At 39.8% G+C, this 19,118-nt stretch overlaps 1 protein-coding gene across 6 annotated transcripts; it reads right to left on the bottom strand.

The window, feature by feature from the left end:
• Positions 1-23: 23 nt before the first annotated feature.
• On the bottom strand, positions 24-18,280 carry LOC6501571 (peroxisomal membrane protein PEX14). 6 transcript variants are annotated; one of them, XM_032455651.2, is made up of 4 exons: positions 15,456-18,280; positions 6,597-6,939; positions 2,069-2,147; positions 24-1,089 (listed from the first exon to the last, which is right to left on the bottom strand). In XM_032455651.2, exons 1-4 carry the CDS (start codon positions 16,946-16,948, stop codon positions 1,037-1,039), a joined length of 1,968 nt encoding a protein of 655 aa, XP_032311542.1. In that variant the 5' UTR covers positions 16,949-18,280; the 3' UTR covers positions 24-1,036. The 6 variants fall into 6 exon arrangements, with proteins under 6 accessions (XP_032311542.1, XP_032311535.1, XP_001955495.2 ...); XM_032455644.2 differs by lacking the exon at positions 2,069-2,147 and having other exon boundaries at positions 15,456-17,536; positions 18,156-18,279; XM_001955459.4 differs by lacking the exon at positions 2,069-2,147 and having other exon boundaries at positions 15,456-17,536; positions 18,168-18,279.
• Between the last annotated feature and the right edge of the window lie 838 nt (positions 18,281-19,118).

The following is a 19,118-nucleotide window of genomic DNA, read 5'->3' as shown; positions in this document are numbered from 1 at the left end:
TAGCCTAAAAAATACACAAGTGCTTCGTTTAAGTTTTTTTTATTTGCTCATTTATTTATTCTTTACGCTTTTCGTTAGATTTAAAAAATGTTCAGCAGCTAGCCGGGAAAATTGCTATTTACACATGTAACTGGCAGAAGATCAGACATAATTCGACAGCTATTCTTAAAACAAAAACAAAAAGGTATAATTGGTAAACCCATTTCATCATCAAGCCCGAAAACCACAAGAAAAAATGTACATTTAAGCTTAAAACTGAAGATCACAAAGGACTCCTAACCGTTCTAGAGCCTAGAGGTTTGGTCTTACGAATTCTATTGATTACATTATTATATTTTGGGTCTTCCTAAATTGAGGTAAGCATAGCTTTGTAGGATTTATTATTTTTTAGATATCTTTACTGTCAAGACGATTTTCCACATTTGAATGGAAGCTCAGCTCTAGCGTTTTAAACTCCAAATTTCTGATCAGTTCGCTCGTGAGTCGATCCTACTTAACTATAACTATGCATGGTAGCACTTCGATTCCGTAGCCACTACGATTCCTGGTCCCGACATCTTCGGGTTAGGATCCGATTCCATTCCGTAAAAGAGATGACGACGACGGGGTCGACAATATCGAGGTCGAAGTCGAGGTCGTGGTAGAGGAAGCGGACACATCGCTCACAATCGCCTTGCACATGACCATCTTGACTCCGGCGAGGAAGTCCGAGAGGTAACATCATGTGGGCCGTGAGGGCGCCGGTGGTTTCAGAACTCCGGAAACGGTTACCGGCGGTGGTGGGGGCGGGGCACTACGCATTCGGGGCACTGGTTTTTGATCCTGCCCCTGCAATTGCGCCTGCTTGGCCATCGCATCCCGTATCACCTTTGGCTGTGTGGTTATCACCTTCGGTATGGTTCCCAGATGCTTCGCCTTGGACTCCACCAACGCAGGGTTGCCGTCCTCGTCCACCTCGTTCAGGTTGTCCTCCTCGTCGTCCTCGTCCTCGTTCTCCTGCTCCTCGATCAGAGCACGAAACTCCTGGATCGATTCGTTAAGCACCCACAGTTGTGACAGCAACGAGAGATCTAGTTGACGCAGTCCGTTCTGCAAATAGAAAATCCATTAAAACAAGTCCTTTTTAAAGCGTTATTTTATAATAATATAAATGACCCTTTCACTCCCCCATATTATTGATCAGTTATCTCCAACATTTATTAAAAATTTACAAGATTATCTTATCGAAAAATGATCGTCTAGCTTTGGCATGAATAATCCGAAATAGTGGTTCCTCTTATAGCCTTGGCCTGTATTTTTGTTGGCTCTTTTAGTTTGTGTTTTTTGTTGCCAACATGACGCTTGTGGTCAAAATGAAAGTTCCCCTGTCGCTGTCGAGTAGGAAGGAAAAATCTCATTTGTCAATTAATATCGCGGCATAATATCGCGCGAAAAAGAAAAGCAGCAAGACTTTCTGCCACACTGTGGCGGCGACTCACATCGTGGCATGGTATTAACCAAATCCGATCAAGTCGGCATCTTTCGCTCTAACCAACTCCCACCTGGCTGCTAATATATTCAGAGTTAGTGACCGCTTTTTAATAAATATATATGACTCTAACTAACGAAGTAAAAGTTATTTGCATTTTATAGCTTTTATTTTATTGAATATATAGAATTTGAAAGGCCATGTAGAAGAGTCACATACATTTCCTGTGCCACTCAAAGTATTATCTTAATTATCTTTTATTTTATATTTATTTGCTGCCATAAAAGAAAATTTAGTTTTTGCCATGCCACGCCATAGATATACCCCTCTTTTCCGCAGTTCTTTCATTAGCTTTCCAAACAATGAGGAAATATCCGCAATTTCTAAAGTAAATCTGCCTATCTGCGGTTTTTCGTTCCCTGGTTTCTGGGTCTCTCTGCGGGCCACCTAGTAGTCGTATAGTCGTATAGTAGAATGTGTGCCACATACGCGTAAATAAATGGCTGAAATGACTGAAGTAGCTTAAACAAAACCTTTTTCGCTGCATTCGGCGTAGGTGTTGCCTTGGGTTGAATTCGAATTAGACGCAAATTAACATACTTGCAGGGTTAACTGTGGGAAGTAGATCCGAGCAGAATTGTGCTAATGGCATTAGTCGGCTTGACCAGAAATTACAGATCTGTCGGAGAGCAAATGTAGGTCAACTTATAAATATTTAATTAATGGCTAAGTCATATTAATTAAAGCCAAGAAATATGCATTTATTAAGTATTATGCAATGCGAAATTCATTTCTAATGCTAATTTCCTCCATTAAATCAAATCAATATTGTTGAAAATTTAATTAGCACTAAGCTCTTTGCGCTGAAATTTCTTAGGGATGTTTCAAGTGCTTATATTACGATGCGGCATGTGGCAAGAGGCATGGGGCATACGGCTTGCGGCCCGTGTAATAGGAGGCTTTGACACAACCAGAAGCCCTAAAAGTATTTCTCAAAATGCAACAGCGCCAAATGGCAATGAACGCTGCAAATGCCAGACAAGGCTGCCCCATCTCCCGATCTATAAGTACAAAAATATATATGTACATATATATAATGCACTATGTACCTCACAGATTTTCTTCCCTTTTTTCAACGTTTTGTTGCTTTTTTAGTTTTTAAATGATGGGGTGTTCTATCTTTAGACAGGAAGCCATTCAGCTTGCATTAAACATTTCAGCGCTGATGCGTGAACTCTGCAGCTGAAAGGCGGCACCTTTGGCAAAAAATGCGGAAGATCAGGGAAAAAAGGGAAATAGTACGCGCTTCCAGCCAAGAATGTTGGCAATTATTTTCGGATAAGGGGAGAGCTGTCCGAGATATCCGTTCACCTCAGAATTTGCATTTTTCAATTGTCGGCAGAAGGAAATCGGCAGAAAAAATGCTGTGTTTTTTAATAGGTACATACCCGAGACATATTGTCTCTATTTCATAGTGTTTCTTCATACTTTCGTTTATTTGTTTTCAGCATTCCTATCTTTCGTTAAAACATTGTAGTAAAAGGTATAGCAACAAAAAGTATACATTTAACCGAGTCACGAAACAAGAAAACATAGCAACCCAATTATTAAATTTGTTTCTTTTGCTTAACTGTTAATTGAATATTTTCTCTCAGCACGCAATAGTTTTAAGAAAGTATTTAAAATTTGTTGCTATTCCCATTTTAACCGGAAAGACTTTTTACATTATAACAAAAAATTAAGATTAGTTAATTAAGCAAACAACCCACGACTTCTGGTAGTGGGGATTGGGAATTGGGGATGGAGTGGCTTACAGTCCAATTAGCCGGGCTTATCGATTCGATTTGAGCCAAATAAACTAAATCAGGTGAGAAGCGATTAGCCTGAAAATGGGGTCTTAGTTGGCCAAGATGAGCTTAATCGCTGGCTGGCAAAAGAATGCGACCGTTCAAGGCCATTTTATGTAAGCCATAAAAATTCATTTCATGCATTGATGCATTTCTTCTCACAAACTGTCCGCTGTTTATGCTTTTTCTTGGCCACTTTGCTGGATCTGTTGCTTTAGCTGCCTTTTTTAGTGTTTTTGTTTTTGTTCATAAATTTAATTTGCTGCCATAACCGAGGTATCTGGCAACACAACAAAAACAACAGTAACTGCAACAATAACCACAACAACAGCACGGCAAAGCCAAGAAACATAAATTAGCTGAAGCGGACTCGCTTTGTTGCTTTGCTTTGTTGTTTTGTTGCTTTCTTGGCCAGCTTGCTTGGCCAGCATGCTTGCTTGCTGCCTTGCTGCCTTGCTGCCTGGCTTGCTTACTGCGCTTAATGGCTCCGCGCATGCGCTGATTAGTCTTACTCCTGTTTTCTCCCATTGTGGCCTTTTATTTCTCCCCGATGCGTTGTGTTGCATTAACCAAGTTTATTACTTCATTTTCATCGTTGTGCACATTAGAGATGGTGCGAGTGATGTGTTATGGGCGACGGCTATGGCGATGGGAACGGCTTTAACAATTGAGCGTAATTTGAGTTGACAATCATCTATTAATATGGCACATGAGGCACTTTAATGAGGTTGCTTGAGTTCTGCAGCATACGTACTCTATTGCAACCTATTTCTTCACAAAGTGAAAGGGCTGGCTAAATAAAACTAAATATTTTCACATATCCATCAAAGTTGTTAAACAGGTCGTATACTTAATTTTTCTTAGAAATTTTTAAAGCAATGAATATTATGTTTGTTTATATCTTTATCTCCATTCGCATCGAAATGTGAATATTCTTTCTCAACAACATTAAACTGTTTTTCAACAGGTCGTATACGTAATTTTAAAGACCCATTCTTAGAATTACGTATACGACCTGTTATCCTCTGATGCTTTTCAACTATTATTGAATGTTGAAAATATGTTTGAAGAAGAGTTATTGTAAATGAATAACAAATGTTTAATGTGATATATTTAACCGGGAATGGAATGTAACTTTAATGAAGCCGTCATAGTTTTATTATTTTTAACTATCTCTCCGTCAAAGCCAACACGCTGATCTAATAACCCAATCGGGCCCCACCGCTGACCTTCAGCAAATATTTACTTTCAATTTTACTTTAACACAAAAAAAATTAGCCGGGTAAAAGCGGCTTTATATCAAATGGAGTGCACATGAATAGATGCGAGCGAACAATGCATATCAATATCTGTTGGGTTCACCAAGAAGGCTAACCACAATATCTTGGCTCGCTCCGATTCGATTCGGTTCGGTTCCGTTCAGTTCAGCTTAGTTCAGTTGAGCAGAGCTGAGTACGGCGGCATTCGAAAGCAAAAGCTAAGGCAAGAGCGGCCAACTAACATAATTGCAAAACACATTCACACACCGGGCCCCATACTTAGGGGCTTACACACCCACCGAGTGATCAGAGCTTGAATCGTTAATCAACCGACCGAAACATTTGCGAAAAGCGAGAAAAATAATTGGGAGGCCAGGTCAGCAAATGGATACCCTAACGATATGTTTGTGTTTAATAAACAAAACCCGGAGACACTCAAAACCGCATATTTGAACAAGCACAAGAAGTCAGCGAAATATCTTCCGCTTTGATTCTAATCTATAAGACAAACAATTATTTTGTTTATCTTCAACACATTTCAACAAGAGCTTTAATTTAAATTGCGTTTGAATAATGACTGAGACCCGGCAGAGTTAGATTATCGAAGCCCGGCTTGGGCTGGCATGGCGCTATTGTGGCAACGAATAAATTTAAGTGCCTCGCCAGAAATAACACACAGTAATAAATGGTTGGGCAAATACAATGACCAATTAAAGTGTCATTGGGCCTGCGTTGGCGATCGCTCCTCCACCACCTTCGGTTGTAAAATAGTTGTTAACATCGGACAAGGCGACAGAAAATAAATAGGTACATGCCACAGATAGAACACCTCCCCGGGCAATCGTAATAATATCGTAATCGTAATAACAATAAGAGGTGGGAAATGTGTCCCACAAATATTACACTTTCAGCTCAAATCACCGGCCACATTGCACAATGGCCGAGACATGCAAATTGCACAAAATGCTTTAAATGCTGAACAATTTAGTGTTTATTTCCAATTGTTCACCACCATCGCCAAATCATCAAATTGGAGCAGCACGAAAAAGGCGGCAGTTTTATACAGAAACGACAAAAACTCCGTTTTGGTTTCGGTTTTTGATTTTATTCCAGCGATTGGCCGCTCCTAACTCAAGGCTTATTCGGGTATTTACACCTACGCCTGGTCCCGGGCCGGGGCCGGGGCCAGCACGAGTATTAAACAGGTTCTTATGCCCGTAATACCACGGAGTCTATATGTACAAATATGTATATTCGAATTGTACAAAACGCCGTGCGCCAGCCAACGAAATTAAATGTGAAAAGTTTAGCCGGGCCTCAGACTTGGCCCCTTCTAGTCTTGGCATTAGGCGGCCGCACTACTAAGCCAGGTCAATAAAGTTCAGCTCCAAATGCAGCTTATCCCCCAAAGAAGCCCAAAACTCTGGAGGCTCATGCATATACATTTTTGTCGCTTACAAAAGAATGACAGCATTTAAGCCAAAATAACTTTATTCGTCACCGAACTGGTTAGACTTTGATTTGCCCCAAACCGGGTTAAAATGGTTTTTTGTTACCAAGGCGATACTTGAAATATTTCAATTTCAAAATGTCATTTGATACTTTTGATTTTGTTTGATTTATATCTTAGTATGCCATATAAAGAGTTATTATTTATTGACGTGTTCTTTTGGGTGGGGATTTGTTAAAGATAAGCTAAATATACTAATTTCGGAAAAAGTAATTATTTAAAGTATCAAAGAAACCTGTTTTCTTGACTATTATTATTCTTCTTTTAAGCTTCGCCCAAAAGTGTCATTAAAAGTACAAAAATCTAAAAAGAAACTATAATAATATCTCTTCTATTAACTATATTACTCTTTAAGATAATAGTTACTACTTTTTGTGGGCTTTTAGTTTATCCTACACATTTCCTTTCTCTAAGCTTTATATTATATTGAATTTCCACCCCTAGAGGAAATCACTTTTAAAGTCGTTTTTAAATGCCAATTTGAAATGTAAAACAATTGGATTAAGACTTACCATTTCCTTCCTTAGCGTCGCAATTTGTGCATCCAGAGTGCTGCCCGCCTCGACGACCTGGGGGCTTCCTTTGGCTGGTAAGCAGGTGGACTTCGCCTCCGTTTCCAGTGCAGGAACTGCCTTGTTTCCGTTTGGGGAGGCGGGCGTTGACTTGTCGCTGGCATTCTCATTGCTGTCCAGGCTATCGTTTGGTTTTTGGTTGATCTCGCTGCATGTGTTGCTGTTGTTATTGTTATTGTTGCTACCCTCGACATCGCTAAGTAATCCCGAATCGGAGCACAAAAGCTTATTGAAGCCAATTAGGGACTTGGGCAGGGGTGGTAGCTCACAAGACGAGGTTCCACTGAAAGGAGAATAAGACAAAAAAAAACACTTGAGTTAGGAGGAATAAATTAGAGACACTCGTAATACATACAATTTATGTGCAACCCAACTATACCTTTGCTTGCCACCCAAATAGCCATAACCTTGCCAATAACCAATCACATGACCATCATCTTCCTCATCGAAATCAGTCGTTTCCTCATCATCATCCTCATCCTGCTCAACCTCACTTCGATAGATATCATGGAGGACCAAGGGCAACACCGCCGCCCCCTCACCACAATCACTTTCGTCCTCATAGTCACTGCAGGTTGTAGGCGTCTGACCGTGCTTTAGATCCTCCTCGTCCTTCTCGTCAATGTTGAAGAATCCGTCCTGGAAGCGCTGATACCACTTGGCCACATACTGGGCACTCGGTGCAAAGGGACCAAAGGCACTGCGGCACTCCTCTAGGATCTGGGCGGGATAGAGGCGGCGACGGAAGCCGAAGAGGATGCACTGCTGCAACTCCACCGGCGAGGGGGCCGGAATGGGCGACAGAAAGAGCTCGTCCAGGTCTTCGGACATTTTCGGTGGCTTTGCTATCTTGCGCCTCAAACGACCTATGACATTAGCTGCAAAGTGTCCATTGTGGAGAAGAGAAATGGGGATCTTAAACCTCTTATTGGATTTTGGAGCGGATAGCTGCAGCATTTTGTACCCGAAACTGGGCTTGATCTGACTGCCAGATAGTCGTCAATAATTCAAACTCAAGCAAACAATAAGCTTTCAAACACAGAAAACAGGTCAGCGGAACAGGTGGGGCATTTTCAAATGGTTTGGCATTTAAGTTGGTGGTGATTTTGTTAGATTGCTTATAAAAATGGCTATTAGAAAGATCACAATTCTCAAGACAAATATTGCAAAGCCTGATGACATTTTCACTCAAAATGAACTCAAATATGAATTTGAAACCTTTCATGCAATAATCTTATATACAAAATGTGAAACATATATACAAAATGTGACACATGACATACAAACATATGTTGGCCAGTATGCAAAAAGTTAAGGCTGTTGTACATAAATGCAGGCAAAAACTTCATTCTGACAAGTAATGAGAAATGAAGGCCATCAAGTCATGGCTTTTAGAATGCAAATGGCTAACAAACGGGTTCAAAAATGTTTCAAACAGTAAGTTGCATCAAAGGCCAATATGTCAGTAAAATAAATTTATTTACGATCCTGAACTGGTAATGTCTTCATCAGATGTAATAAACTTGATATAATAGATCCCAAATAAAATCAAAGAGAATGACCGGCCTTCAATAAAACTCATTCAGTAATTCAAACATTTTCTAATTATATTATTTTAATAGTTTTAAATGCCGTCACAGACATCGTAGGCAACACCTTTCAACTATTTTCTACCCACACGTCTTGCCTTTTTGGAACTTTGGAATTAATTAAGTCAATAATGCCTATAAATGGCCAGACATATCTTGACCACCTGAATTCCAACCCTAATGAATCTCAAATCAAAGTAATATTTAGAAAATCGGACTTTTGGAATGAGAATTAGTTGAGAAAGCAGGTTGGGATGATTATAATAAATAATTCGAGTTACGTCATATGTGGATTTTCACGAAACAATTATTATTTGCAGGGCAAGGCCAGAGGTCAAGAAAAAATGTCTTTATTGGAAACACATTTTATGTTATGATTGAAATGCCTCACATGTCTGTTAGAGAAAACACATGTATATTACGTATCCGCAAGATATTACTCTTTAAATAGCTGATGTTGTGAAGTAAAAACACATTGAAATAACACTGCGGCAACATTATTTTATTTATCTTAGTCGATACACAAATCAACACGTATATTTCATATTTTCTTAGCGAAGCTTGGCAGCAGCAGAGATCTGATTATTATTATTACTCTACGCAGCATGACTATTTTCGTTTGCTAATCTGTCATTTTTATCTGAAGAATTCACACAGCTGCGTAGATATTCTTTATTTTTTTCGGGTAACGTTTCGGCGCTTACTCACAAATCACAATTTTTACAAACAGTATGGGAATAATGAACATATAATCTGGATTTCCTAGTTCCGTTTTGCTTGGATATATTGTTTTTATTTCGCTGCGAGCTTTTTGCTCGATAACGCTCTGAAATTCGCGTGCAACTAAAAATTAAACGCTGCTACTTTCGGCCACGTTTCGGCCACATCTTTGGGATACACGAGAGAGAACAGAGCCGCCAAGGAACATCCAAAACAGAGATACCCCAAACCGACCCGATACAAGCGAGCTGAGCACACAAATGCAGTACTCTGAGTGGCAAAGAGTATTAGAAATCAAGACAAAAATAAAAATATATAAGAAATGAGTAAATTGATTTAATAAAATGAAAAAAGAAAACATCAAACGACAAAACAGGGTGTAGGCACCACACCAAAATAGACAAGTCAACACGGAAATAGAAGTTCATCGACTTGCAGATACCTGAGATATTTTGATAGTATCTTGAATACTTAATAATTGTACAAAGTTTTTATGGCGAAACAAAGGAAGTTTATATATAGCACATCATTACACATCATCGAGTTCAATTAAAGTTTCAAAGATAAAAACAAAGAAATATCCATGATTAAATTCAATAAACAAGCCTCTTTGAGCCTCTGTTTAAACTCGTACTCATGGGTACCAATTGAAACTTCACGGAAATCTTGGGGGATAATCCCATATTCAATAGCCACCCTGTAGCGCCCCTGTCACCAGCAAATCCTCAGTTATTTTTAGAAATAACAAAAAAACACGCTCACGCCACCGTGTAGTACATCATGTACCAAATAATCAAGCAGCTCTTTAAGGGCAGCTGTACGACATCGCCGGCAATAACAGAGAATTCCGTATTTCTAGCGCAATAGAATTGTTCCCATTCCCATTCAGAAATATCTGAAAGACGATGTCGAGTGATGCAGCCGTCAAATTTGTCTAATTTTGAGCCCCCAACTGTGCGTATTTGTTTTAGCCTTGCTCTCGGTCTCGGTGTGAGACCGAAGCAAAATTGGGAGCAACGGAATGCGGCCTATTCTAAATATATAACTATATAAACCAGGAAAAAAAAGAATACTCGTAAAAAGTAGCTTCACGCATTGCCGGCGACATCCGCTGCGACCAATTGGAAAATTCTACAGACAATTGTGCAGGTGGGAAATCGGAGCACGCACGTTACAGGATGCCTTATATATAATATATATACCATATATAAATATATATATCATGCGATATATCGGCGCCATCGGACAGTGGGGCGATTTCTCGACAGGCTACGGCTACCTACGTGACCATAATACCAATAGTTGACCCAAAAATTTTCACCAAGCCCCCAGTCAAAAGCGAAACAGTTGCGGAAAAAGTAATGACACTAAAGAAGTGATCTTTTGAATGTTTATTATCTTTTTAGTGATCTTTAAAACGGATTATTACTTAGGTGATAGGATCTAGTACGGATTTTATGCTTTATTTTAAAGATGATGTTAAGAAAATATATTATTTTTTTAACGAAATTGGGTATATTGAATGAAAAGGTTTTGAAGTCAAAAATATAGTCGAAAGAATCTTCTATAAAATATAAGTAATCTTTATTTTTTCCAGTGCTATTGACCGCTACTGTATTTATGAGCCTCGCTCAAATAAATGGTTGGCAAAACAATGTCGGAGTTGAAGGTGATAAAGGGGTATTTAAATAGCCGCGTAGAAATCTGTGGGTCAGTTCTTTGTGTCTTTCTCTCGGCCATTTAATGAGGGCACGCTAAAGACTAATAACACCGGCTCAAAGTGGGAATCGACTGAATCTGACTCTGAATCTGATGGTGAAGTTGAAGTTGAAGCCACTTCACGCATACAATCGAGTTCCAGTTTCTCACAGTAACTTTCTCACGCATTCTAATAAGGCATCGTTTCCATTGTCTTTTACGGGCGGAGTAGAGTGTTCCGTACAAAATTAAGTGAGAAGTTGCAGAGTTGTTGAGTTGCGGAGTTACGAGTCTTATCATCGGCTATTTACTCACGTATCTTTATTTCGGTCGCTTTTTGGTCGCCCCCCTACGTGCAAACGCCCTTTTCTGGACACTCCCAGAAAAAAAAAACCTATATGTAAAAAGCTAAAAGCTGTAACAAAAATTGCTCATATCGAACCGTTTTCGCTTTCATTCGAATGCCCAGCTCACAACTCACCGCCGAGTCCATAAATTTCTATTTTCTAGCTTTTATTTTATTTCTCCTAGCTGGCTTGAAGAGTTTCTAAACAAATAACCGAACCAATCGTATGTAAATGAGCCCTGGCTGGCTCAGTTCGGTTTAGTTACCCAAATAAATTTTGTTGTGCGACTGACGGCATGCGATTAGTCGCGGGTTTCTCTTTCGAATCCAACAAAAAGCGAAATTTGATTTTGGTTTCCTGATTAGTAGAACGAAGAGCCAGAGTCAGAGCCAAGCCGCCACCTTACTATACTATATAAAAATACCTCTTCGAATGGCTTAATTTATGCGGATTGTTCAGTTAACGTGGCTTTGGCTTACTGCTGAGACTTTGTTCGCGACTCTCAAAAGCGAAAGCCCCGCAATATGAGCGGGACATTTTCGATTCAATTCAAGAATACTAAACACAAATATGACACACTATTTAAGTCTTTTCTTTAAAAACAAAGATCATCCATATATTGTTTGTTTTGATGATCAATGGATTAAAAAAACTGGCTTTTAACTGCATTCTGCCAACTGTGAACCTTGCGCTTCCATGGTCAAAAGTACTTTTATTGTATACGAAATAATTAACTAGTCAGGGCCTAAGTATTAGCTAAAAATAACAAACTTTTAAGCTACCAGATTTACGGCTTCCTTGTATAAAAACAAAAGACTTAAACAGAGCATGAAACCTCATAAAAATAAACGTTGTCTTGCACAAAGTAAAAAATATACTATTGTGTTTAAGTATTCTATCTAAAATAAATAAACATAAGGTCATAAGTAAAATATGAACATATGTGGGTGCCATTCAAATTTCCTTGGGTGAAAGTAAAGTTTTCAGTGTGCAAGTTGGCAGCGAATTACCATCGAATAAATCCGTCCACTTGACCATTGAACGGAACAGGAAACTTGAGCAATACTCAGGCAACTGAGATAAAAATCTCCGCCAGCCAGGCTTGGGCTACTATTTTTGGCCAGACATCTGTGTGGAAATGTCTGTGGCATTAAAAAAAATACATAAGATTGGAGGCAAAAATAGGTGAAACAAGTGTTAAGTGAGGGACAAATTAAATGGAAATTAGGGTCTGCCGTGGGCAGGTGGGAATTCGCCAGAAAGGGCAATCATTCGCTTGATAAAATTATTCATAATGATGCGATGTGAATATTTTTAGAGTTTCTTATAGAGATAACCATTAGAGGGTAGTGTAAATTTGATTTATGCCGGCACTCTAAAAGTGTATACAAATAAATGTTTGGTCGAGTTTTCGGTTTATGTAAGCCAAGTCAGCCAGTCGACCAACCAACAGCCTACACTCGCGTCTACATGTTCAAAGTGGAGTAGTGGAGTCCAAAAACTTCATCCACTTTGGCTTCCAGGTCCCAGGCTGCTTTTCCGCATGTTTTGTTTTCCGTTAAAATCAAGTTTTTGGTGTGTTTTTGGCAAAGTTTGTTTTCCAGTTCAACATATTGATTGGGGAGTCGTTTTTTTCGGGCACTATTTTCACCTTGTAATCGAATGACACTAATTTGGACAGTTTGTTTCTGGTTCGAAATTCGAATCACTGAGGCAGTAAGACAAAGCAATCATTGATTTTTAAACTTTGATCTCGCCGAGAGAAGAACTTTCTGTGTATGTGCCAAGAAGGGTTACGAAGAATCCGAGGTAGTTGAACTCTAAATATCTGTCGCATCATCTCGGGGTATTAGGCTGCTAGCCAACTGAAACAGAAACATATTACGCAGGTACATATGGAGGCATATTTACGCCCGTATCTGGCTGAAAGTCGGCCCAACTTTGCCAAGTCACCTGTCGTACTTTAACGGTTCTCACACACTCGTAACAGACAATAAGACAACCCGACAGACAGTCAGAAAAAACCTGACTTGTATATCTTTGGCAAACACAAAATTACAACTCTTGCCACCTGAAGCATCCAAGTGGCTGACAGCCATCAAGCCCCTGGATCTAAATCTGAGTCTGAGTCTCTGAGTTTGAACCGGCCATGGTTTTAATCGTAGTTGAAGGTGTTTCTGTACCAAATTGTAAAGTTTGTTTAGTTTCTTGGCTTTCAAATCTTTGGCCAAAGCCTTTGGAATTGAAAGAAAAATCAAGTTTGATTGTGTTTTTATTTTTAAGGAAAAAGACATTTGAGCGTTATTGAAACGAAAGTCACTAAAATGTTGTATTCATTTCCATCAAATCTTCAACAAATTTATGTAAATCTCTGTGACTTCATATGATTGCCGTTGCAATTCCCAGAAAATTGTGGAAAATTATTGCCTCCAACTAGTAATCCAAAGTAGCAATCAAGTCGTTGTCATCGTTATTTAAGCCATTGCATATACTCATTGCATTTCACTTTTAATAATAGTCGGCAATCGCGTTTAGCCAGACAAGTTTCCAAATAAAATGTGCTTAGATAAGTTCTTCGGGAACACTTTATACATTTCCTTGTACTACCCATATATGGGGATACCTAGAAGTATGATCTCTGAATACAAATAAAAGAATAAGGAAACGGTAAACCGTTCTTGATAACGGCAACCATTATGCAAATTGAAATCGAAGTAGCAATATCAGAGGCCACACGACCGAGCAGCAATATGGTATGTGGGATTGGTGGTGGCACAGTTGCTTTCGCTTCGAGTTCCAATTGAATTTATTTTATAATGCTTGCACCCAAGTTGCAACAGTTAGCCAGAGTGGATGCCATAAAAATCAGTACGTATATAGCTATATATGTGCACTTATCTCTATGAATGACTTCATATGCATAAGACCCAATCCGCACGTTCAGGCATTTGAAAGATGCAATTTACTATTTGAATCTCGCAGTAGGAAATGCCTTCTCGACAACGTTCGTTCGAATACGTATTGATTATATGAGCGTGTGAGCGATTCATAAAGTATAGTAAAATACATTATTATCGCCATATAATGCGCCTTGGGCAATGGGAAATGAGAGTCTGATTTATAACATCCATGGCTGTTGTAAGACCTAATCACATCATTCCAGAAAATGGTCTCTGGAAAATGTTACTTTCAGAATGTATTGAAAAGAAATCTAACAAAGATATAGCTAATAGAGATAAACTAGTTCCGAAACCGCCCACCAGATGAATATAATAAAAACCTATAAATCACAACCAACTTTCTACCAAAACCACTTTGGTAGGAGATCTTTTTGTTAAAAGAATGAGAAATTTTCGCCTAAAAAGTATGGAAGATAGCTGCTGTTTCCTAATCATGTTATGAATATGAAGATCTATTGTATAATTGAAGACACCCCTTGAAACCGCTTTCAGCCAGTTTAATTTATTCTGAGGGTTCGAGTATCTACAACTTCTTTCTGCGATTCTGATGGCCTGCCAATGAAAGCTAGCTTCGTGTCAATAAGCAAATAAAATGAAAAAAATATATATTATTTACCCATATATGTAGGGTATGTGCACGATATTTTGAATATCGCCGTGGAGTGTGCGATGGCACAAATGCCAAGCTCTCTGAGTCACGATAATCACTTTTCGTCGCGACAAACACGTACCGCAAACGGAATACTTATATATATATAAAGTATTTATATGTTAATATAAATACAAACACATTGTGTGTCGTAGTCGCTAAAATGCGAACCTCAAGAGTCGTAAAGAGTGCCTCGAAACGGGTTTTTGGTTACTTCGATTCTGCTGCTAAAATACCTGCGAGAAAACTAAAACCTAAATTGTTAATATCGCAAGCAGCATTGCGGCACAAACACAAGCGACTAGCGGCAAGCGGCAAGCTGCAATCAAGCCCAATGCTCGCACATGCGATGTGCGATGTGCGATGCAGCGCACAGCAAACCACATTCGAAATGATGTCAGCTCGGCAAATAATTAATGTAAACCAAACCCATGTGAGATCGCACTCCGATGAGAGAGGCCCCAACACAATGGGCCGTGAGATGCACGTGAAGAGGTGCTACAGTTCGAAAAGTATCCGTGGGATGCGCACGGTCGATCAAAATAATAAAAACCAAAACCATTAAAATACAAAAATACAACAAAAAGCGTGTCAATTGAGCGAAACTCGGTGAAATAATTGCGGTAGCCCCAAAAATATATACATATATATCCATGTATACCTATACCTTTTGATGGAAACCCTTAAAAAAAAGATACAAATAGAAACAAGTGCCTTATAAACTGAATAATTTTAAATAATTATTACAAGGACATTTAACGAACTTTGACATGTTAATACTCATAAAGATTGCACTTCCCCTATCTATAAATTTTAAATATCTAATGATAACTCACCGTTTTGTATTGCGTGAACGTTTCTCGGTCTCAGCTTCCTTGACGCTGTCCCAACTATCTCCCACTCCTGACGACATGTCGTCCAGTCGCTCCTCATCCTCCATACCAGAGTCCTCCAGGCTGATGTGACAACTGGTCAGAGTCACCTGAGTGCCATTGTCGCCCACCTCGATCCAGTCCGAGGTGCGAATGCGCTGCGATCTCTCAGTTCCATACGGCGAGGAATCTGTGGAGCAGCCGGATGGGCAACGTTTCCTCGTAGATGGGATATCCTTTCCATTACTGTCCTTTAGATTCTTGTTTGCCGTGAAGGTTAGTGTATCCTCCTCGTCGACATCTCCATCGGCATCCTCTACGTTGTCCGCATCCACATCCTCTGTATCGGGATCTTCAATGGAGTTGAAGCGGCGACGAGGAGTCAGCTTCTTGGGTGTGGAAGTGGACAGGGAAGATAGCGATTTGGTGGGCAACTGTTCCATGGAACAGGACTTATTCCGCATGGCAGCCAACTCGGAGATGAGCATCTCGTGGAAAGCCGGCTTCTTTTCCGGGGTATTACCCACACTGATGGAACTCTTGATGGTACTTGTGGTTACTGGAGCTCCTCCGTTCACATTAATCCTCATGCAGTTACCTGTGGTCTGTATGAGGACTTCCGACTCTTGCTTCAAGGCCTCGTGCTTGGTTATGATGGTCGTATCGTTAGCATTTTGACCCTTCTGGACCTGGTTGATGATGATTTCCGAAAAAAGACGCTCAGCTGCGTTCTTAAGATTGTTCTTGATCTCTACTGTTCTGCCACCCAGGAATCCTCCATTGTTGGCTACTCCCGTAGACTCCTTCTGGTAGCTATCCAGAGTGGTCTTGGAGCGACGGAAGAGTCCTGTGGATGGGGTGGGTGCCGGCTTTGGTATATCCTCCACATCCAGAGTCGCCACTGGCAGTTGGACTATTTTTCTGGGTCTCGGAAGTGGCTGGCTTGCCGGCTGGAGTCCAGCTCTCTCAAAGTCCACCTTGCCCAGACTCAAGCGGGTATCCTTGCGGGGAGTAGTATGCGGAGTGCCCTCCAGGACGCTGATGGAATTGTGTCTGTTGACCGTAACTACCGAAGTGGTGGCCAAGCCCTCCCTGGGCTTCGCAGTTGGCACATCTGGAGCTTTTCGCAGCTTTAAGGGCTTGACAGGAGGAGTAGGATTTGGAGTCTGGGCTGGCGATGGAGTCGGGGTTTGACCTGGAGTCGGAGACGGCACCGCTGTGGTTGGGGTTTGAGTCTGGGCCTGCTTCTTGGGCAAATGCACTGATGGCGACTTGTAGACCAGGGTGCGACCCACTGCACTCAGCTGGCTGACAAAAGTGGGCTTCTTTTGGATGATCGGTGGGGCGGCATTGGCGACCGAGGCGGCCGAGGAGGCTGCGACTGCCTTTGGTCTGGGCGGCACTGGTGGTCCGGGCCGCTTCACTACGGCCGTTGCTCCGGCGGCTGTTGTGGCCATGTTCTCACGCAAACCGCACACCAAACCAGTATTTTTAGGTCACTTCTCGAACGAACGGCGAACAACGACTTCGCTTATTTATTATTATTACTTAGCATAAGCGCGCAAATGGGAAACTAGTTTTTAAGTTTAGCTCTTCGTCGCTGACTAAGTTCTCACATGGCTCCAGTCGCTCTCTTCATCTTTTGTTGCAGTTTTCCGTTGGAGTACGCTTTGGATTTGGAGTTGGAGTTGGAGTCGCAGTTGAAGTTGCAGTTACATACACCGATCCCCCGATCGCTGATCTATTTTGAATATAGGCCACGACGAACTAGCTGCAACGGTGCTAGTTGGATACGATGTACCGAGAAAAACACTTATATTGGTTTTGGTTTTGGTTTTGGTTATTCGATATGGAATATGGCAGGCTGCTTTCCGCGGCTCTGCGACATTCGACTCTTTGCGAAACTTGTTTTCGTGTTTTTTATTTTTTTTTTATTTTTGCACTGACGATCTTGAGGTTCTGTGGACTTTAAAGTGAAAGGGTTCCGTTTTTCTCAATGCGAACTTTTCGGTCTTTTGGTCTACAAGGCCTGAACCAATACAAAACTATAGTACAAAGCAAGAATTATATTAAATCATTTAAGTATCACTTTAAGGCTAGTCATATAGAAATGACCTTATAAAAAATGTATTTTATCTTATGTCTGTTTGGACCTTAAAGTGAAGGGGCTGACGATTTCATTAATTTGGCTTTTCTCAATATGCCTAAGGTAAGTTGGAAGGCTTTAATTATTAATTTTAAGTAATTATGACTTTATTGCTTCAACCGCATTAACCACCTGACTTGAAAATTTCCAATAAACAATCTCAAAGTCAAAAAGAAACGATGGCTTTAACGCGAAAATGTGGCAAACAAAACATTGCAGGTGGAATTGTTATTTTTAATAATGAAATAAGTACTTGAAACATAATACGAAATGTTTGCTTTGAATTTTAAGGCCTGTTCTTTCAGGCCAAGTATTCCGATTAAAAATGCATTTCCAATTATTCACTTTCCAAATGTGCTAAGCCGAGAATCACAAACATATTTCACTGTCCAGTACTTGGGGAAATTCTGAAATGCCGATCTAAACTGGAGACTTTTAGTCACTAGCACGCTATAGCTGCTGATTCATCTGATGTTGTCAAATGGTAAATATTGCATTTTTGCTAGAAACCAACACACCCAAGCACTCACTGCACACACACACCACACACACACGCTGGGATAAAGTATCTGACCGATACGATACTAAAAGATACGTGGTCCGCCAGACGTTGCGCTTGGCACGAGAGTCAGAAATAAACTGTATCTGAGAAATACGAATCGAAAGAGCGCCAGCTAAGCGCACCTTGCTCAATATTGTTGTTGCTACACGACCGCGTGTCTGCAATAGTGTTGTGTTTTTGAATCTGTGTGTTTTTAAGTTTCTGAGAGTGTGTGCGTGAGTGCGCCGCAGTGTGGGTGCCTCGGATAAATGAGTGACGCGGCGAAACTCGAATGATGAAGACTTCATAAAGTTATTCAAGTTTTAAAGATACTTCAGGTTCCACTCAAAATATTGAAAAAATTAAAAAAAAAACTTTTTTTTTATAGTTTTTAAACTTGAATTCTATAACTATCTATCTTAAGAGCAACTATTTTAAACTATTTTATTCGAAGTTTCTTCATGTAATAGTTTTTAAAATTATTTATAAATCTTTAAAACTTGGGAGAACTTTTAAGAAGCCCCCTGCTTAGAAGTTTTTTAATCTTTCAAAATATATTTTTCTTATAGAGATGATTAGAAAAGGAACTCATAAATAAAGTTTTGTAAAGAAATACCGTTATATTTGATCAATTTATAATCACATCAAGAGAGATAATCACATCAAATTGATTTTACCTTAACTTGAAACTTTTATTATTTCAATTAAATAGATTATTTAAAATAGATCCTAACTAATTAAAATTATAATTGCAACTTCTAAACAAAATTTGTTTAAGACTTTTAAAGTTGTTTTAAATTTGTTAATTTCAACATGTATCTTAAATTGTTGAACCGAATCGGAAACGTAGTTAGTTACAAACTCTCTTATACACTTCTGGGGGCCCGCTCTTTGGGGCCTCTCCAAAAACGTTTGAAAGAGAAACTTGGCACATGGCCAG

This window comes from Drosophila ananassae, chromosome 2L (genome assembly GCF_017639315.1).
Source record: "Drosophila ananassae strain 14024-0371.13 chromosome 2L, ASM1763931v2, whole genome shotgun sequence".
NCBI classification, from domain to species: Eukaryota; Metazoa; Arthropoda; class Insecta; order Diptera; family Drosophilidae; genus Drosophila; species Drosophila ananassae.
This window is presented reverse-complemented; position numbering and strand designations above follow the sequence as displayed.